This window comes from Bufo gargarizans, chromosome 8 (assembly GCF_014858855.1).
Source record: "Bufo gargarizans isolate SCDJY-AF-19 chromosome 8, ASM1485885v1, whole genome shotgun sequence".
Classification (NCBI taxonomy): Eukaryota; Metazoa; Chordata; class Amphibia; order Anura; family Bufonidae; genus Bufo; species Bufo gargarizans.
Window position 1 is genome coordinate 152,653,458 of NC_058087.1, and position 20,264 is coordinate 152,673,721.

The 20,264-nt window shown below is 41.4% G+C and overlaps 1 protein-coding gene across 1 annotated transcript in view; it reads right to left on the minus strand.

The window, feature by feature from the left end:
- The window catches only part of CLEC16A (C-type lectin domain containing 16A), a 280,950-nt gene that overhangs the window by 165,165 nt on the left and 95,521 nt on the right, over positions 1-20,264 (minus strand). Inside the window, exons 17-18 of the mRNA XM_044302863.1 lie at positions 17,520-17,570; positions 6,314-6,442 (exon numbers count right to left, since the gene is read on the minus strand). Of these exons, the coding sequence (XP_044158798.1) occupies positions 6,314-6,442; positions 17,520-17,570 (180 nt within the window). The remainder of the gene's footprint in view (positions 1-6,313; positions 6,443-17,519; positions 17,571-20,264) is intronic.

Below are 20,264 nucleotides of genomic sequence, written 5' to 3' on the forward strand. Positions count from 1 at the left end.
TCCCCTCCTCTTTTGGGTCTGTGGACTAATTCTATACCCTGGAAGCGCAAGACTTTTGGATTGGCGTCATGATGTAATCTGACATGTCTTGCGATCGGGGTATCCCTATCATTAAGGATATCTCCCCCCCTCCCCCAAGTCATCTTAGCTCCCGTATAGTCTTACCCACATATTTTAAACCGCATATACATGTGATCAAATAGATAACCCCAACGCTCTTGCAATTTATGAAAGAGCATATGGAGAATATACGGTTCCTGTCAAAGCCTGAGCAGGTTTTGTCCTTTCCAATGTATTCACAGGCGACGCAATCCCTGCTTCTAAAAGTACCCACCGGCCTATTAGATAACCAAGTTTGTTAATTGAGGGGTTCCGGGAAGCTATGTACGAGGCAATCTTGCAAGCTTCTGCCACGCCTTTAAGTTATTTAGGGAGCGACCCCAACAAAATGTCCAATGTCAAGGTCTGCACACAGAATACCCCAAAACTTCTTCAGGGTATCCTTTATTTCTTAAAAAGAAGAAAGGGATCCGCTCACCTATGTTTCCCTCAGGACAGGTGCTCCAAACCGTAAATTTGAGTCACCCCTCAAAAGGTTTCAAATAGATATGTAAAAAAGATGGATTGGTCACTCTTATATGGAAGTATAGGATGTTTTATTCAATAAACATGTTAAAATAGATAAAAGGGATATTAAAAATACACATAAAAAATACACATAAAACAAATATTCTAAATATGTCTATTCTCTATTCCACTATCATATATAGATTTATTGGAAAGAACTGCAGTTTTTGAAGTAAAATGGTTTGGTAGAAAAGTACTGCAGCTTTAAGATGGGTGTTATTGGTGTCAAATGTCTCCAACTATCTCTACCCAGACTGGTGCAGTCTTGGATGTGAAGGGCAGGTTGGTTAACAGGCACCAGCAACATCCATCTGAATCTCAAATTAAAAAGAATAATATAACATCCAATATAATATAAAAGTGCAATTCAACCGTCTCAAAATCTGTACCATATAATAAATCAGTCTCTGGATGATAAGTCTTTTTTCATATTTGATAAAAATATATCCGAGATCTGTATTTAAGAAGAATTCCAACTTATTTTAAAATAGATGGTAGATTGAGTCAGCTTTCTTCCACTGTACCTCCCAATGTTTCGGTATATGGCTTAATTGCAACAGAGGAAAGAAACTTTCACTAAAGTAGCCAGTACAGTTCGTTTCGATCGCAGCGTCTCTATCAAGACAGAAGCACTTCCACTGCCAGAAGCTGATATGTTGCATCCGACTACTGTGGTATGGTGCTATATAGCCGTGATGCAGGATAATGCTTTAGAGCTCAGCAATAGTCCATTCAATAGGTATTTAAGACTTTCTTTCTGATCGTTGAACCCACTATGTGGGCTTACCTTTATTTGCGCCGTCGAGTGAATCAGGACTTGGTTTTGAGCCCTTTGCTCCGTTGAATCAGTCGGCGTCCCGGCTATGGAGCCGCTCGCATCCCACGTGTCTCCCGCAGATGGTTTGAATCCAATATGAGGATCGCGGACCTCTCTCTGTCAGCGCAGGTAGATGACGTATTATGGCGCTTTCAATGCTAAGTTCCAAAGGTTCCTTTTTCTTGTAGTGCACTTGGTAGAAGAAGTGGGGTATTCGTCCAAGGGTATGACGCCAGACGCGTTTCGGGGAACTGAGGAAGGGGAAGTGTTTTCCCCGAAACGCGTCTGGCGTCATACCCTTGGACGAATACCCCACTTCTTCTACCAAGTGCACTACAAGAAAAAGGAAGCATTGAAAGCGCCATAATACGTCATCTACCTGCGCTGACAGAGAGAGGTCCGCGATCCTCATATTGGATTCAAACCATCTGCGGGAGACACGTGGGACGCGAGCGGCTCCATAGCCGGGACGCCGACTGATTCAACGGAGCAAAGGGCTCAAAACCAAGTCCTGATTCACTCGACGGCGCAAATAAAGGTAAGCCCACATAGTGGGTTCAACGATCAGAAAGAAAGTCTTAAATACCTATCGAATGGACTATTGCTGAGCTCTAAAGCATTATCCTGCATCACGGCTATATAGCACCATACCACAGTAGTCGGATGCAACATAATATCAGCTTCTGGCAGTGGAAGTGCTTCTGTCTTGATAGAGACGCTGCGATAGAAACGAACTGTACTGGCTACTTTAGTGAAAGTTTCTTTCCTCTGTTGCAATTAAGCCATATACCGAAACATTGGGAGGTACAGTGGAAGAAAGCTGACTCAATCTACCATCTATTTTAAAATAAGTTGGAATTCTTCTTAAATACAGATCTCGGATATATTTTTATCAAATATGAAAAAAGACATCATCCAGAGACTGATTTATTATATGGTACCGATTTTGAGACGGTTGAATTGCACTTTTATATTATATTGGATGTTATATTATTCTTTTTAATTTGAGATTCAGATGGATGTTGCTGGTGCCTGTTAACCAACCTGCCCTTCACATCCAAGACTGCACCAGTCTGGGTAGAGATAGTTGGAGACATTTGACACCAATAACACCCATCTTAAAGCTGCAGTACTTTTCTACCAAACCATTTTACTTCAAAAACTGCAGTTCTTTCCAATAAATCTATATATGATAGTGGAATAGAGAATAGACATATTTAGAATATTTGTTTTATGTGTATTTTTTATGTGTATTTTTAATATCCCTTTATCTATTTTAACATATCCTTTATTTCTTGATGGGCAGAGTCAAAGGTGCCGATGATGCGCACTGTATTCGTGGCCTCTATACAGCTCTTCTATTGCAACTTGAAGAATGTGGGTAGGAGGATTTTAAAATTCCCTCCGGATAACCTCTATTCTTGAATCTTTCTTTGAGGTTGTTTGCTGCTCTTTGAAAGTCCAAAAGGCTGGAAAAATTACGGCGAATCTGTAAATATTGGCTTTTTGGAATCCCTTTCTTTAGCGGTACTGGGTGCCAACTATTCCAATGCAAAAAGCTGTTAGTAGCAGTGGGTTTACGAAACAGGTCAGTAGTGATCTTACCGTCTGATTCCTTTATTATCCTCAGATCCTGGAATGTTATCGATTGTTCATCTATTTCAAATGTGAAATAGAGAACCAGATCATTCCGACTCAAGCGTTCTACAAAAGGTAGTAAAGGTGTCTCTTGTGCCTGTCCACAAAATGAGGACATCATCGATGTAGCGGATCCAGAGGTCAATAGACACCGCCACATCGGTGAAGTCATCTCCAAAAATAACTTCCCTCTCCCACCAGCCCAAATATAGATTTGCGAAGCTGGGGGCACGCGGGCTCCCCATGGCCACGCCTTTGAGTTGGTGGAAGAACTTTTGATCAAAGGTAAAGATGTTATTGTTGAGAATAAAAAGTGTAATAAGGGGATTACAAAATAATTGTGTGGATGTAGATGTTCGCCGCGTTCACGCAAAAAGTAGCTGACTTTTTCACATCCCTTCTCATGTGGAATTCTACTGTATAGGGCCTCAACATCCAAACTGGCCAGTCGAGTGTACTGATCCACATATAGTCCATCAAGCTTTGTTAGGACCTCCATTGAAATTCATACATATGATGGCAGGGAGGTCACAAAGGGACAGAGTATAATGTCCACAGGTCCCTATATTGTGTGTCAAACTGTCCACACCTGACACAATTGTCCTTGTGGATTTTCGGAAGGGCATAAAAGCAGGCAAGTTTGTGGATATTGTAGCAATAAGAAGGAAAACTCAGATGTGCTGATGAATCCTTTTTCTAGAGTGGCAATAGGGTTGGATGGAATCACTCTATAACAGGATTTATCCTCCAAAATTGTTAAATACATGTCGACGTAGTGGGGTCCATCCAGAATAACAATATTGCACCCCCTAATAATGGAGGAATCCTGCTCGAGGGCGAACAGGCCCTCCATTTCCGCTCCAGAAAGGTTGTTGACCCTCATTCTGTGGCCAATTCACCAATCTGGTCACAGACTATCCTTAGAAAGATATCAACCGGGGTGTTATCCGAAATAGGGGATGCTTTGTGGATCCGGTCTTAGGTGCAGTGAATGGACTCCTATCTCTCTCCCCTTCTTCCAGGAGTTCCGCCAAAGACCTCACATCTTGAAGCTCATCCAGCTCTATACCTAATTCTTCGCATTATCGACGGTCATGCGACACAAAGAATTTTCTCCATTTTAGTTTCCTGGCGAAGAGTGGAGGTCTTTGGTTCATTCGAAGAGGTCAAATTTATGCTTGGGCGCAAACGATAACCCCCTCTATAGTACATCCTATTCTCTCAGGTGTCTATGTGACAGATTCATGATTTGAAGCTCACTTTCCTTTTTTGGGGTCTGAGATATTTTATCAATTAATCCTGTTTGTTCCCTATAAAATTCGAGTTATTGCTCCCTCGGTTGCAACCCGAGGCTCTGCCCCTACGGTTCTCCCTATTGCCACTCTGTGTGGTTCTGGGGGAGCTACTTCCTTGAGAGGGACCGGTCTCACGGTCACTTTTAGAAGAGGATTGCTCTGTATCACCTTTCAGGGGTTTCGTATGTCTACCCCCAAAGTCCAGAATATGACCCTCCTTAAAATCAGTAGTGTCCCTAATAAACTGTGAATGTTTGCGGTGAATGTGAATAATGGGCAGCAGCATTTTTATGCAGTCTCCATTACCACAACCTGTCCTATTTGTCTCCTCATGAACTCCATTCCTCCAGAGATTCAGCTGAAGATCTTATCAGCTCTATTCAGGATCATAATCCCTGAAAAGTAGAACACAGAGGAGGATGAGGCAGCTCTTTACTTTACTGCTCTAAAGTAACTTGTTCTGCTGTGTGATTAGGACAGGTTTTGTGTGTACTAATAGGATGGTGGCCATTTCATTTCTCCTAATGATTGCTCCCCAGACAAAACAAGCCATTATAACTAATAAAAGGTATTTGGGAACATATTTATAATAAAGTAATATTTAAGGATAATGATTTTCTTATTTCCCGGAGAAACCCTTTAATGTACTGTACATTCCATTGGTTAGTAAGAAGTAGGGGACAGAAGGGAGTGCGGCTGCAAGATCAGACTACACAAAGTGTGTAGTCTGTTGCCATGGAGATGCTAAACTATAGTATTTCATTTATCAAAACAATTTGAAGAGATGCTTGAGTTTTTAACTTTAGTGTTGAAGGTGGAAATAAGAAAAATGATGCAAAAGCATTTAAGTAATGCAAGACAAGCAATACAGACAAATTAAAGGATAATTGTCATATTTTCATAAAAAAATCTATTTTAGCATATGTTACTGCTGCAGCATTATTATGCATAAAGCAATCTTTAGTTTCTTCACATACCACTGTTTTCCTTGAGTTTTCCTCTTAGTTACAGCTGTTTTGAATCCTACATTAGAGGATCTTCTCAAGATGGCTCCTCTGCCAGTTCTCTGAGGCCAAAACTGCATTCCCTCAGGTCACATAAAAACTTGCTCTAGCCAGCAGCTTCCTGCCAGTCAATCGGATTGGATTACTGAGAGACACACCTCCTCACTCTGAAGCCTAATGCAGGCATGCAGTGTGAAGGACCACCCCTATGTCTTCCTAGCCGGAGACAGATGAGCCATAGCAACAGTCTTTTAAGGGAGCAGTGGAAAGGGACAGGAGACATTAATGAAAGCGGTTATTATAAGGTACCGTATATACTCGAGTATAAGCCGACCCGAATATAAGCCGAGGCCCCTAATTTTACCCCAAAAAAATTGGAAAAATTATTGACTCGAGTATAAGACTAGGGTGGGAAATGCAGCAGCTACTGGTAAATTTCAAAAATAAAAATAGATACCGTACCAATAAAATTACATTAATTGAGGCATCAGTAGGTTAAAGGTTTTTGAATATTTATTTCAAAGAAAAACAATATGGTATCAACAATAACTTTAACAGTACAAAAACCAACTAAAGCAAATATTCGATTTTTGGGGAAATATCAGTTTATGCAAATTTTTATGTGAAAATTTGAATGCGATTTTTTTTTTTGCGAATTTTCGCAATCAAGACCTAGACTCGAGTATAAGACGAGGGGGCTTTTTGAGCACAAAAATATGTGCCAAAAAACTCGTCTTATACTCGAGTATATACGGTAATTACAGATCTTTTGGCAATCATTGACAGACTAACTTAGGTATACATGCCTAGCTCTAATAAACTAGCAAATATGACAGTTACCCTTTAAATATCTGGTTTACCGCTGGATGGGCAAAAAGAGGAACAAGGAATGTGTGATTGAACTATTCAAAGCTGATGGGAAAGCAACTTACTCTGCGCGTTCTTTCAACATCTCCACAAGGTAAACGCTTGACAAAATCAATACCAGTAAGAGGAGTTCCAGTTGGAGGAAGCAAAATGGATTCATCCATCATTAAGTATTCCACGTTCAGAGGCTTGCTCTATAAAAACAAGAGGAAGAAAGATTTAGCATACAATGCCTTTATATGACAGTACTTACTGTATCTAATGACGATTACAGACCTTTTCAATATTAACAATTCATTTCAACTCATGCTGCATGATAAATTTGATGCATCTGGCTGTACATGTAAAATACTTTAGTCTACAACATCTACTGAAGTGCTTACTTCTAGACAAAATTTTAGTGAACATTGTCGTGCTTTAATCTAAGCCCCCTTTCTGCTAAATCATACCCCATTAAATTCTAAGCTGTTCCCCCTTGTCTACTGAGGTACAATAAGTGTCTGAAATACACGTACGTCATTTTTTTGGTAATCAAGCCAGCGTCCTGATGCATGTAGCATAGGAAATCTCCAGTAATGTTGTTTTGAATTTTTTATACTTTAGGTATTTATCAAATATTATGTTTACGTTTTTCAAGTTTATCTTTATAGGGCTGGAAGCTCCATTTTTCTGATATAGAGCTTCCAATGCCTTGCATAGATTTAGATGATAACGTCATCTGCCTAAAGTCAACACTAGAGGGAGCTTAGACGCTTAGGGGGTCATTTATTTAGACCGGCGTTTTCCAGCTAAGGCTACTTTCACACTTGCGTTTTGCCTGATCCGGCAGGGATTGGGCCAGGGGTGGATTTGGAACCTAAAGTGGCACTGGAAAAAAAAATCCCTAAAAGTGGCCCCATATTGTAAGAGGGTCTAAATTGACAGGAGGCATGGCAACAAAAGTAGGGGGGGGGGGGGGGTCAGTAATACTGATAGCGCAAAATACCACATACCACAGTGCCGCACAATGTATTGCCCCAAAAGCTGTCCCTCTGTTGTGGTCATCAATAGCGGCCTTTTTCTCTCCTCCTCTTGTCCAGTTGTCTGGAGGGGAGATGCGGGACATAGTTGAATTCAGGAGGGCATGTCGCTGGCCGGGTATATGAGTACCTGATAGCTTATTATGTACCCAGCCAGTAGCAGAGATGGGGGCTTGGTGGCCCCGTGGGCATCGGCCCACCAGGAAATTTCCCCTGAATATGGCCATTACGGATCCGTCACTAAAACTATTGAAAGTCAATGGGGGAACGATCCGTTTTCTATTGTGTCCAAGAAATCGGATCCGGCACCATTAACTTGCATTGTGTGTCCATCTTGTTTTGCATCACATGACGGAAAGAAAACCGCAGCTTGCTGCAGTTTTCTGTATGGTATGGGAACGCAACGAAATGGAACTGAATGCATTTTGGAGCATTCCGTTATGTTCAGTTTTGTCCCCATTGACAATGAGTGAGGACAAAATGGAAGTTTTTTCTCTGGTTTTGAGATCCTCTGCTGGATCTCAATACCGGAAAAGGTAAACGCAAGTGTAAAAGTAGGCCAAGCTAAAAGCTGACATGCAGGGACATTTTACAAAAAACTTCTTTAAATTGAGACAATTTTCTACTCCTTAAACAGACGTAGAAAATGATAAATCCTCCGCCCACGCCATGCCGCCTTTTTTTAGGCCTGGCGTGAGTAGGGAAAGTCGCAGATTGCGGTGCAAAAATATAAACTACGGTCACTATGAAGACATATTAAGAAATTGCAATAGCGGTCTGGATCTAAAATCCTGATAATAAAAAGGTGGATATCCTCTATAAAGGGGTCTTACGAGATTTTCATATTAATGGCCTATCCTCAGGATTGGTCATCAAAATGAGATCGCCGGGGGTCCAACTCCTGGCAACCTTGTCGTTCAGCTGTGTCAAGGGGACACGGTACTCCATGAGCACTTAGGTGTCCTCCTAGGCCATGTCAGACACATGGCCTCGGCGCAGCTCAGTTCTAGTCTTCTGAATGGACCAAGTATAGCCTCTATCCAATGGCAGTCACTGTGCTTGCTAAGCTGTGAGTAGGCAGCAGTGCTCGACAGAAAGCCGTGGCTTCCTCAAACAGCTAATTGGCGGGGTCGCCAGGAGTTGAAGGATAAGCCATCAATATAAAAATACCATAAAACCCCTTTAAAGGAAGCAGGCAGAGATATGCAGATTGATCTTTACACCGTCGGGTGCCAGGATTACAGGGATTTCTGTTCCTCCAAGTCCTATTCACGTCAAGCTTATAGGCAATCCGGATAATTACTGGAAGTGCCGTGGGACAGGAGTGCACATCATTGTGAATACGATTAATGGGGATGTGGTGATGGGTCACACATTGCTTTCATTGTCTCTGTCTGATGTGCTGTATTCACATTCCTACGTTACATTTCCAGCTGGATTCCATCCATGTCCTGAAGCTGTCACTGCTGTTTACTGCTGATTTATGTTGTAACTGAGAAATACATGTCATCAATAAAAATAATGAATTGGCGAGAGTCTGTATTTAGGAATATCGCTCACAAACACTTGTATTTCTCTGTAAAGTAAGGCTGTGAAACGTTTATATGGGAACTATCATTTAAAGGGCATCTGTCAGCAGTTCTGTACCTATGACACTGGCTGACCTGTTACATGTGCGCTTGGCAGCTAAAGACATCTGTGTCAGTCCCATGTTCATTTGTGCCCTCATTGCTGAGAAAAATTATGCTTTAATATATGCAAATGATCCTCTAGGAGCAACGGGGAGTTGCCATTGCACCTGAAAAAATGCTTTCTCTGCAATTGCCGTGCCCTCTGCACTTTGATTGACAGGTCCTGGCGTTATGATGTGGCAGTTGCAGAGAGCGCAGAGCCTATAGGTGTAATGGCAACGCCCCCGTTGCTCCTAGAGGCTCATTTGCATATATATATTTTTTTTTATCACAATGCAGGCACATTTGAACATGGGACCAACACAGATGCCATCAGCTGCAGCAGGTTAGCCAGTGTCATAGGTACAAATCTGCCGACAGATGCTCTTCAAGCAATTATGAAAAAGGGGAATGTAACAACTTAGCCCGTGTCTGTATACAATTGGTAAAATCTAAGGAACAGAGCATACCACTGCTTCAAACACAGCAGCACACTGCTGCCATCTTTGTATCTCCTCATTCATAGTAGAACTGGCTTGTTGCCCATAGCAGCCAATCAGATTCTACTTTACACCTGTTTGATAAAAGACCCCAAAAGGTGTTTAAGCAGTGGGTTATTTGCTGATCATTTGTAGGCAAACAAATCCACAGTAGCACCAAATGATGGATGAAACTTAAAATCTCTCCTACATGCTGCGGAAAAATTCTGTGTCACAATTGGCCTGCGGTGAGGATTTAAATAAAGAGTGGAGAACCACTGAAGTTTATATTACAATTGTATAATACAACATTATTCAAAATAAAATCCTAAATCATTTTCCTTAACTCCTCTAACAAAAATATTGTCTGATTTCATCTGGTTTGTAAACTACCATGGTTCATGCAATTCTTCCTGAATTTCTGCAAAGTTCCTCATAAGTGCAAGCACTCTGCAGTGCATTATCCGACTTGTGCCGCTGTATGCCTACGGCGAGTTTCATGATCCAACCTCCATATTCTACACCACTGAAACTTCAGATCTTTAGACTGATGAAGAAGGTCCATTTGGACCGAAACGTCCGGTGAACCAATGATATAAAGAGTGGTTGTTTTTAGTTTTGTAACTGGATCATTCTTTTTTTGATGCGACAATAAATTACTTTAATTGCAAAAGAACAATCTGAGTGCCGCAACTTTATCTTACTGACTATGGCTAGTTTGACAACTCCGGTGTAAAACTCCAGCATGGCTGGTCCAGCAGCCAAGCGGAGAATCGGCTGGACACAAATCGCAACATGCAGCTGTTTGTTTCCGGACAGTTCTCTGCCGGAATGCGTACAGATCACCGCCAAAACTCATTATACTTAATGGGGCCGGCGGACATTCCGTCCTCATCCAGCAGTGCCAGATACGGTGAATTCAGGCAGTCTGGAACAGCCTACCGGAATTCACATCCGAGGTGTGAAAGTAGCCCATCATATTGTGGAGTCTTCTACGTGAGGTATACATTGGGAATGCATTAGTGTAAATTTCATGAAGAGGAGACACTGCTATCATTCACTAAAATCTTGACTGCAGGATATAACATACTGATGCTTACACTAACTGGCTCATGGATGACTCCGGGAAGTTTAATGGGGTTGTCCGGCCAATGCAAATATTTCATAAAAGGCTTAGAATGTCATAAAATAATAAAAAAATTGTATAATCACTTTACAGAAACCCCACCAATCCTGTTCCAGCCCTTTAGGGTCCCCCAACGGCCTCGTCGACACACAGGAAATGACCTCACTAATAAATGGCTGCAGCAGTGACCCACCTCACTCAATGAATGGCGGAGCAGTCATTTACTTGCCTGTTGACAGGGACTAAGAAGCATTGGAACGAGAACGGCAGAAATTGGTAAGGCGAGTCAGACCTATTTTAATATTTCACTCTATTCTCAGCCTTTTTTGGGCTGGACAACCCCTTTGATGAAGCCGGATATCACTTAGGCCTCCTTCAAATGTGCGTGTTGAATCCAGGATAGCCACAACGCCCCAACCTTACACCGCTCCTCTTACCAGAACTCATTGCATTAGAAGGATTTATGAAGCTGTGCAGTCCTGCCTGACCATAGGTCTACTCTACTGTGCGCCCAGTACACTGGGATGTGTCTATCACATGCATCGTGGACTGAAATGTTCATGTGACAGAGGCCTATATCAAAGTTCGGCTCTTATGTTTGATTTACTGACAGTGAGTGGTATAGAAGATTTTTTATGTTTTGTTATGGTGGCCATTTTTCTAAAAAGTGACAACAGAACCTTCAGACACAATGGTTGTCAGTTTCAAATTAGGTTCTTAAAAACAATTTTGACATAAGTTTCTGAGAGGTTAAAGGTCATTTACATCGACCGAACTATCGATGCTACGAATACTTTAGCTTCCCAGATATAGTGATAAGTGAAATGGACAGTGTAAATGACAAAAAAACGATAAAACGGTTCTTGCTCTTGACTGATCTTAACTGTGAAAATGGTCACTACAGCGACACGATTTGCAAAGGTCCCACAATCAATTGCTGGTCAGTGGAGGAGAAAGCTGGATTTACATGCAGCGATCTCCTCCACGGTACGGGGAGAAGCTATCGCTAATGCCATCTCTTGTCCTCATACAGACTCGTCGTTTAGACGCCACAATCTACTGCCAGCAAATGATGATTTAGGTGTCTGCACCAATGATCATCCTTCCTGACGAACAACCGTTTCACTCGTTCATCATGTAATCAGCGGCACACAGGCAATGCTGTCTACCAGAAGATTGTTTGATCCGGTGTGTAGATAAAATCCAATATTTTATTTCAGCAAAAGATTCTTGGATACCCCAGAGCCTACATGTCTCAACCGCACACTGCGGTCTTGGCATGGAGTGAGATCCACCCTTCACCAATTAAATACATCAGGTAATTTTAAAGCACATGCTGCATAAACAGCAATCTGAGTAATAAAAACAGTTGTAAAAAGCATATAATATCGCATAACATTGCTTGTACATAATATGAGACAGTAAAATAATAACCGATTATATGTAAAAAACAAAATAATTATCTCAGTCATGGAACAAAAGGTCTCTACGTAAATTCAGACCATCTGGTACCTGAGTGTTTAATGTGAGGAACCAGAAGGCGCACAGTCTAATAATCAAGGATGAATATTGTCATCTCTTTGGGAAACTTGGACTTTCTCAACTGCCCATGTTCTAAGAGAGGCAGTTCTGCTAGCAGGACGGTTAGTAAAATGTTTTGCAATGATGAGTGCATTAACTATATCAAGATTCTCAATGTTAGGGTTCATTCAGACGGCCGGATGTTGCTGTCCGCAGCTGATCCGCCATTTTGTGGATTAGATGTGGACCCATTCACTTCTATGGGGCCCCAAAAGTTGCGGACAGCTGTCTGGATCTTTTATTTCGTTTCACAGCCCCAAATAAGGCTATATTCGGACAACCGTATTGTTTTGTGGTCCTCCAGTTGTAGATCTGCAAAACATGGACACCGGCCCGTGTGAGTTCCGCATTTTGTGGACCGAACATGGCAGGCACTATGATAGAAATGCCTATTCTTGTCCGCATTTACGGACAAAAATAGGATGCGCTCTATCTTTTTTGCGGGGCCGCGGAAAGGAACTACGGATGTGGACAGCACACCATGTCATGAAGTGTTTCCTGGATGTGGATGTTTGTATGACACTTGCCACTTCACTATGTCAACATAAATCAAGAAAAGTAATGGTACTATGATGGAAGGGATATGTAAAATGTAAGTTATACGAATTGTCGTCAAAAGAGTGGATCCCTAATACAGCCGATCAACGGGGTGTTGGGATAGGTCATCATTATCTTTACCTGGATGATCCCTTTAATGTAAATCAATAAAAGGAGTTGTGGCAGACATCTCTGCATGAAATAAAAAGCATATCATCGATGTACCTGCCATACCACCTAATGGTGGACGAGAAAGGGTCGTTGCGTGAATTTTTATTTTATTTTTCCTCCGAGACACTCCCCCTATTTAGCCAATTTGACAATGGCATTTTGGGAGGAAAAATACATTTTTTTTTCCCACAACAACCCTTACTCGTATTCCATTAGGTGGTATGGCAGATAAATCAATGATATACTTTTTTTATTTGGCCTGGGGATGTCTGTCATACCACCTTTTATACAATCTGTATAGTTTACATTTTCCATATTCCTTTCATCATAGTACCTGACATAGTGAAGCAGCAAGTATCATACAAACATCCACGTCCAGGAAACCCACAGCTGGAAACACTATAGCTCATGCCAAAACAAGCATATATTACAGGTGAGATGACACGAGCCAGAAGGAACTGCAGTACAGACTCTGGTTTCCAACTCAAAGCTAATAGAATAAACAGCTTATCCACAGTCGATGATGAAGACGCAGATTGTAAATCTTTTGATAAATCTAGCCATGATCTATTATTCTGTGCTCACATACAATGCAATACTGATATGCTTACTGTCATACTGGAATATAGTCCACAATACCGATATGCTTACTGTAGTACTGGAATACAGTCCACAATACCGATATGCTTACTGCAGTATTGGAATACAGTCCACAAGTCAATGAAATAAAAATATTACCAAATACATATCTTTATTATGCGACGATCCACTGTTAGAACAAACATTAAATCAAGGATGTCAAATCTCCTACAGAAAATCTCCAACCCCTGGCAACATTATTTCTCCTACGTTTTGATCAAACAAATATCACAAGCAAGCCCTGGCTACATTGCTGTGGTTTTTATAAATGTGATTCATATCCTCGACATCTGAAAAACCTCCAAAGTAATTTACTGATTCAACATGTTCAATTACAGTATTTTTCACTTTATAAAACGCATCGGTTTATAAGACGCACCTTGGTTTTAGAGAAGGAAAATCAGAAAAAAAATATTTTTAATTGGACCCCCCCAACCTTCATCAGACCCCTATATTAGACGAAAATAACTAAACAGACTTAACTCTCCGGATGGCGTGCTGCACTCACCACTCCCTGGTCTTCTCCGGGTCCGTGCCGCGCGGTGATTTGACATCGCACAGCATTAGGTCATAATGTGCGCACTCATTCCTGATGCTGTGTGCAGTCAGGACAGTGCAGCGTGGGCTCGGAGAAGATCAGGGAGCGGTGAGTACAGCCAGAGCTAGCAGCGCTTTCACTCACTGCTTCCTGCACCTCCTGCATAATGGAAGCTCTCACTAGTATTCACGTTATAAGACGCAACGACAAAGCATCTTACAAAGCGAAAAATGCGGTACTTTTCCAGTTAAACAATATTTAAATTGTAGTTCAGAATCTGTAATTGATGTCATTATGTGCTCGTTATGTGACAAATTATATGTAGGTTTTACAGGAAATTCAAAACACTGATTTTAGAACATTTAACTGACATAAAAAATCCTGATATAGTTAATATACCCAATGTTGCAAAACATTTTATTAACTGCCATGAAAGAAAAACTGACTCTTTTAGAACATGGGCTCTTGTGAAGGTACAAATTTCCGAAAGAGGTGGTGATGATATTCATTAGGGATGAGTGAATCGACTTTGGATGAAACATCTGAAGTCGATTCGCATAAAACTTCTTAAGGGTACTTTCACACTAGCGTTATTCTTTTCCGGCATAGAGTTCCGTCACAGGGGCTCTATACCGGAAAATAACTGATCAGGCATATCCCCATGCATTCTGAATGGAGAGTAATCCGTTCAGGATGCATCAGGATGTCTTCAGTTCAGTCTTTTTGACTGATCAGGCTTTTCAGAAAACCGTAGCATGTTGTATTTTTACCTCCGGCCAAAGATCCTGAACACTTTGACTGAACGCCGGATCAGGCTTTTTTCCCCATTGACTTGCATTAACGCCAGATCCGGCGCGGTGTGTTCAGTCAAACCGATCCGGCTTTTGCATGTTAAACCAGAAAAATGTGAAAAAAAAGTTAAAGTCCATAAATGGCGGATCCGTTTTTTCCAATGCATTTTTTCATTGTGATCAAAATCCTGATCAGGATTCAAATGTAATCCGTTTCACACGTTTTTCCGGATCCGGCGGGAAGTTCCGGTGTCGGAATTGAACGCCGGATTTAAACAACGCTAGTGTGAAAGTAGCCTTAGAGTTCGGTAAATGTTTTTTTACAGTAGAAATTCATTTTTGAAGTTATTACCTGAAGTCTCACGCTCCGTACAGAATTCTAGCAAAGTTTTATGCAAATCGACTTCGGATGTTTCATCTCATCCCAAATATTCATCATAAATAATTTGTCTGTGAGTTCTTTTGAATTCTCACATCAAACACTCAGGTACCGGATGGTCTGAACTTACTTAGAGACCTTATGTTCCAGAATTGAGATAATTATTTTGTTTTTCACATATAATTGGTCATTATTTTGCTGTTACAGATGCATGGTTACTCTAATTTTTTTAATATGAGATATTATATTATATGCTTTTTTACTACATTTTCTATTGCTCTGATTGATGTTAATACTGCAAGTATTTTAAAAATTACCTGATGTATTTAATTGGTGAAGGGTGGATCTCACTCCATGCCATGAGTAAGACAGCTTTTGGATTTTAATATGCTGAAATAAAAGGCTAGATTTTATCTAAACGCCGGATCAGACAATCTTCTACAATTTCTATGTTTGAACATATGCAGGATCCGCAGCAGGATGTTTATGTCAGGGGAGCTGGCTTTCGCAATTTCAATAAACTCTGTCTGACAACAATTACGCAAGGACCCACTGGCTGCAAAAATCATCCTGATTTCCATGAGATCCTCAGAAATTACTTTTTACAGAGATTGGTCATCTGTATTTTAAAAAGTTATTTAGTGAAAAAGGACTTTGATTAAAAAAGTGACCACCAACGTTTTTGGCAAAAGATAGACAGCATTACGGAAAATGAAACATGGCTGCAGAGGTATGAAGAAGGAGTCCACATTCACTTCATGCTGTGGAATTTGAAGAGCCACTGTACTGTCACACAATTTCATTTAATTTAATAGAGAATGGTGGAAATAGCAAAATCACTTCATTTAAAAAATATGTGTCACAGAAGTACCGAGACATATGGACGTCCCGGCGACAGTGAGTGGCAGGAGATCTGCGAGACTGGCAACACATGGTTTGATCTGACAGGTTTTCCTTGGGAATTAATAGGAGTCTGTGTTGTTTCTGGTAATGGCCACACCCCTTGCCTCTAGGTGTTGCTTATGTGGTCATTTAACTTTCCTTATTTATAGTTGCTTCTCCCACTATGCTGTGCGGTTTATAGCTTCTGTGGATAGTTTGTGGTTGGATCTCGGCGGAGTTCCTGGTGCTTCTATAGCCCCTTTGAAGTATTTTCTTTCCCTTTTGTATTTCTTTGGGGATCTGTGTGTTGCATTTCCCTATTGTTTGTATTAGGCCTGAAGAAGGCTCCTGTTCGTCCTTCCTTCAGGAGGAACAGGTAGTCTTGTCTCTCCCAATAGTACCAGGGTCCTAAGGGCTAGACAGGACTCTAAGTTTTCCTGCGTATGAACTCAACTATCTTTGGGGTCTGTTTATACTGGTAGTCAATTAGGATTTTGGTTAGGGTTTTCACTAGGAGGTGTCCATCTTCCTTCCCTAGTTTCCAGGCCTTATTTCTTTTCCCTCCTATGTTCGGTGTGGGGTTTCCCTCCCACACCAAAGTGTGACAATATGCCTGCAACAACCTGAAAAAATCTGGAAAGTAATGGCCAATGAGGGAAGGTGGGGGGTCTCATTTCCACCTAATTTGCAGTTCACTGCCTGTTGTGAGGCAAGATCCCTCCCTAGTAAGGCCTCTTGCACACGACCGTATGCCTCAGAGATATACGGTCCGTGAGCGGGCCATATGTCCCGGAGCGGCATTGAACGGGCCGCCCGCGGGGCTATTGTTCTGCACTCATATGATCTTATAAGTGCGGGACAATAGTCCCGCAGGTGGCCCGACGTGCACAGCATCAATGTAATCTATGATGCTGTGTGCTCCTGTGTGCATGATCAATGCCGTTCCAGAACATATGGCCCACTCACGGACCGTATATCTCAGAGGGCATACAGTCGTGTGCAAGAGGCCTAACAGAGACTTTGAAGACGGCAGAGAGGAAGAGGGGCTTGTCAGAGCTAGATGAGAACTGCTTCTACACTGCTTTTGAAGATTATAGGAGCATTCTGCCTTTCTGTCAGTGTGATCTCCCACTTATCTGATCTGTTCGGTGAGCTACTGAGATGAAGACAAGCATAGTGGGAAGTAAGGGAAAGGACACCATGGCAGTACAATGCTGGCAGATTGCACAGAAGGGAGACAGCCCCTGCTTGTGAGAGAAATGCATCTAGCTGTGCAGCTGAAACAAGGAATAATTGGGATGAAAAGGTCATCAGGAAAGCCCCAAAAAAGACCTGTTCCTTCACAGTTATGATTGTACAAAGAAGCACAGCCATTATGCAAACTTTTTTTCAAACTAAGGTACGCTTTAAAGAATACTGTATATACTAAAGGGCTATATGAGCACATGTTAAAACTCACCATCATACTTCTGTACTCGTCTTCAAACATGTCCAGAAAAATTTCCTCTCCCTACAAGGAAAAACAGAAACAAACAGTTCAAAACCAATCTTCTTCATTTGGGAATACCACAATACTTCAACTTTCCTGAGCCTGGGACATATGTTTAATGTTGTCTACACGGCCAGCATATTCTTGGAAAAATTACATGCAATAAAAGCATGAAAACATGCAAATATCTTACTTAATGAAGTGTTCCACCCCTTACTTGATCCACCCTGTATATAGTGGGTTTATCAATGACTCCGTCATCTTATCAGGCCAAACGAACAGACTTGTCCATGGCTACTACTTCTGCACTACAGAAGCTTACATTTTCAAGGCAAGCATACATGTAGGCACAACCACATGGTTACATACAGTTGGTGCTTGAAATTACTACACCCTCTAGATCCCATAACCAGACAATCTGTCCATTCAATATAAAAAAATAAAAAAAAAGGCCTCATGCACATGGCCACATACGAATCAGGCTTCCCTTTTAGTACATGCACCTAGCTTTTATTCACTTGGATTCCAAATGAATCGCAGCCCGTTCCATAGGAGCACTCCTTCTGGGCGGACCAATCAGAACGGGAATGACAAGGGATCAGCAAATACTGGTTTGCTTATTTTTGAACTCCTCTAGTGCCACCAACTTTTTTCCCCCACTAGAAAAGCCCCTTTAATCAGTGACAGGGACTTTCTGGATCTGGTAAAATCTTTAAAATTGAAAACTATGCTCTGTGATAAGCTAAGAATAAATAAATGAACGGCAAAGTCGAGTACTGAGTCCAAGCCATCACTACAAAGAGCAGGAATTAACGGGAAATACGGAAAATGCTGCTGGCTGTTTAAATCACAGTATTAAACACATGGTCCAAGGATAAACACAGGTCCCAATAAACGGGAAAAAGACGAGGGTCTGTTAGCTCACAAGTTTACATGATAATTCCTGGATATGACAAAATCCGACACTCAGACTCTTTCATGGTATTTTACTATATACTGTTTGCCTTTTGTTACCGTATTAACATCTTTGGAACACTGCAGCTAAACTTTTTCATGGTAAAAAAAGGTCAGAAATGTTATTTCAGAAATCAGGTTAGTCAAAGACTGCTATTCAGTATTAAAGTATATTTCCACTAAGTATATCTCCAGCCCAAACTGATGTCGGGCGTGGAGAGACGCTCCTGCATGCCTGGTCAAAACATTCCTCTGACAACTATACAACGCCCAAAGAAAATTCTGCATGATATAATTAACAGGGTTGTCTGAGATTTTTATATTGATGTCCTGTCCTCGGGATAGGTCATTCAGTATCTAATCGGTGGGGGACCACTGCAGATCAGCTGTTTGAAGAGGCTGTGACACACCGGTGAGTGCTATGACCTCTTCCTAGGCCAGTAACGTTACATTCACTGGTCACGTGTAGCTCAGTCAAGTGAATGGGCCTGGGCTGCAATACCAAGCACAGCCACAATACAGTGTACGGCGCTGTGAATACAGCAATATACACAGAGCACCTTAACATCTGCCGGTAGGCTCAGCTTTACATACAGTATTGTCTGCTACATACTTTTATATCCACTCTCTTTAAAGGGCATCTGTCGGCAGATTTGTACCTATGACACTGGCTGACCTGTTACACTGTGCGCTTGGCAGCTGAAGACATCTGTGCTTGGTCCCATGTTCATATGTGCCCAGCATTGGTGAGAAAGATTATGTTTTACTATATGCAAATGAGCCTCTAGTAGCAACAGGATCGTTGCTGTTACACCTAGATGGTTCTGCTACTTCTGCAACTGCGGCGCCTTTGCACTTTGAGTGACAGGACCAGCCATGATGAAGTTTACACTGCCTGGTCCTGTCAAAGTGGAGAGGGCACAGCAGTTGCAGAGAGAGCTGAGACTTTAGGTGTAACGGCAACTGCCCCTTGAGGATCATTTACATATATTAAAACATTCATTTTTCTCAGCGAATGCGGACACATATGAACATGGGACCAACACAGATGTCTTTCAGCTGCCAAGTGCACATGTAAGAGATCAGCCAGTGTCATAGGCACAAATCTGCCGACATATGCCCTTTAAAGCCCATTATCTAACCAGTGTGTGTGATGGTATAAGATAAAAGGGCAGTGTAAGCAGACAAAACCCCTTTCAGATAGGAGTAGCTGCAGCTGGATTCATGCAGACACTGATGTATACATGTATTTGCCGGGTATGTGATGATGCGCAAGAAGGAGGTTAATCATATGTGACCAAACCTCCTTTCTTAAATACACCACTTATTGTTATTTAGTATGGAGATATCAGAAAGATACATATTATCACCCATGCGTCATATATATATATATATATATATATATATATAGATAGATAGAGAGAGAGAGAGAGAGAGAGAGAGAGAGAGAGAGAGAGAGAGAGAGAGAGAGAGACAATATGTATCACTATGTAACATATTACTCTCCACCTATCATCTCAAACATTGCATCTTTCTTAGTCTGCTATTCATAGCAAGGAGGAGAAGCTGGGATGACTTATTTATACAGTGAGCGTTTTTTAGGCAATGTTATTATAGCCACCAACACTCATCAATATCATGCCCAGTCCCTCCTAAAGTATAATCCTCATATTCTGCCTATGACCCTTCTCTCTAAATAGAGACGCGTTTCTGATGAAATAGGCATGTTATCAGGAGCAGAACTAAAGCTGCGCGCCCATA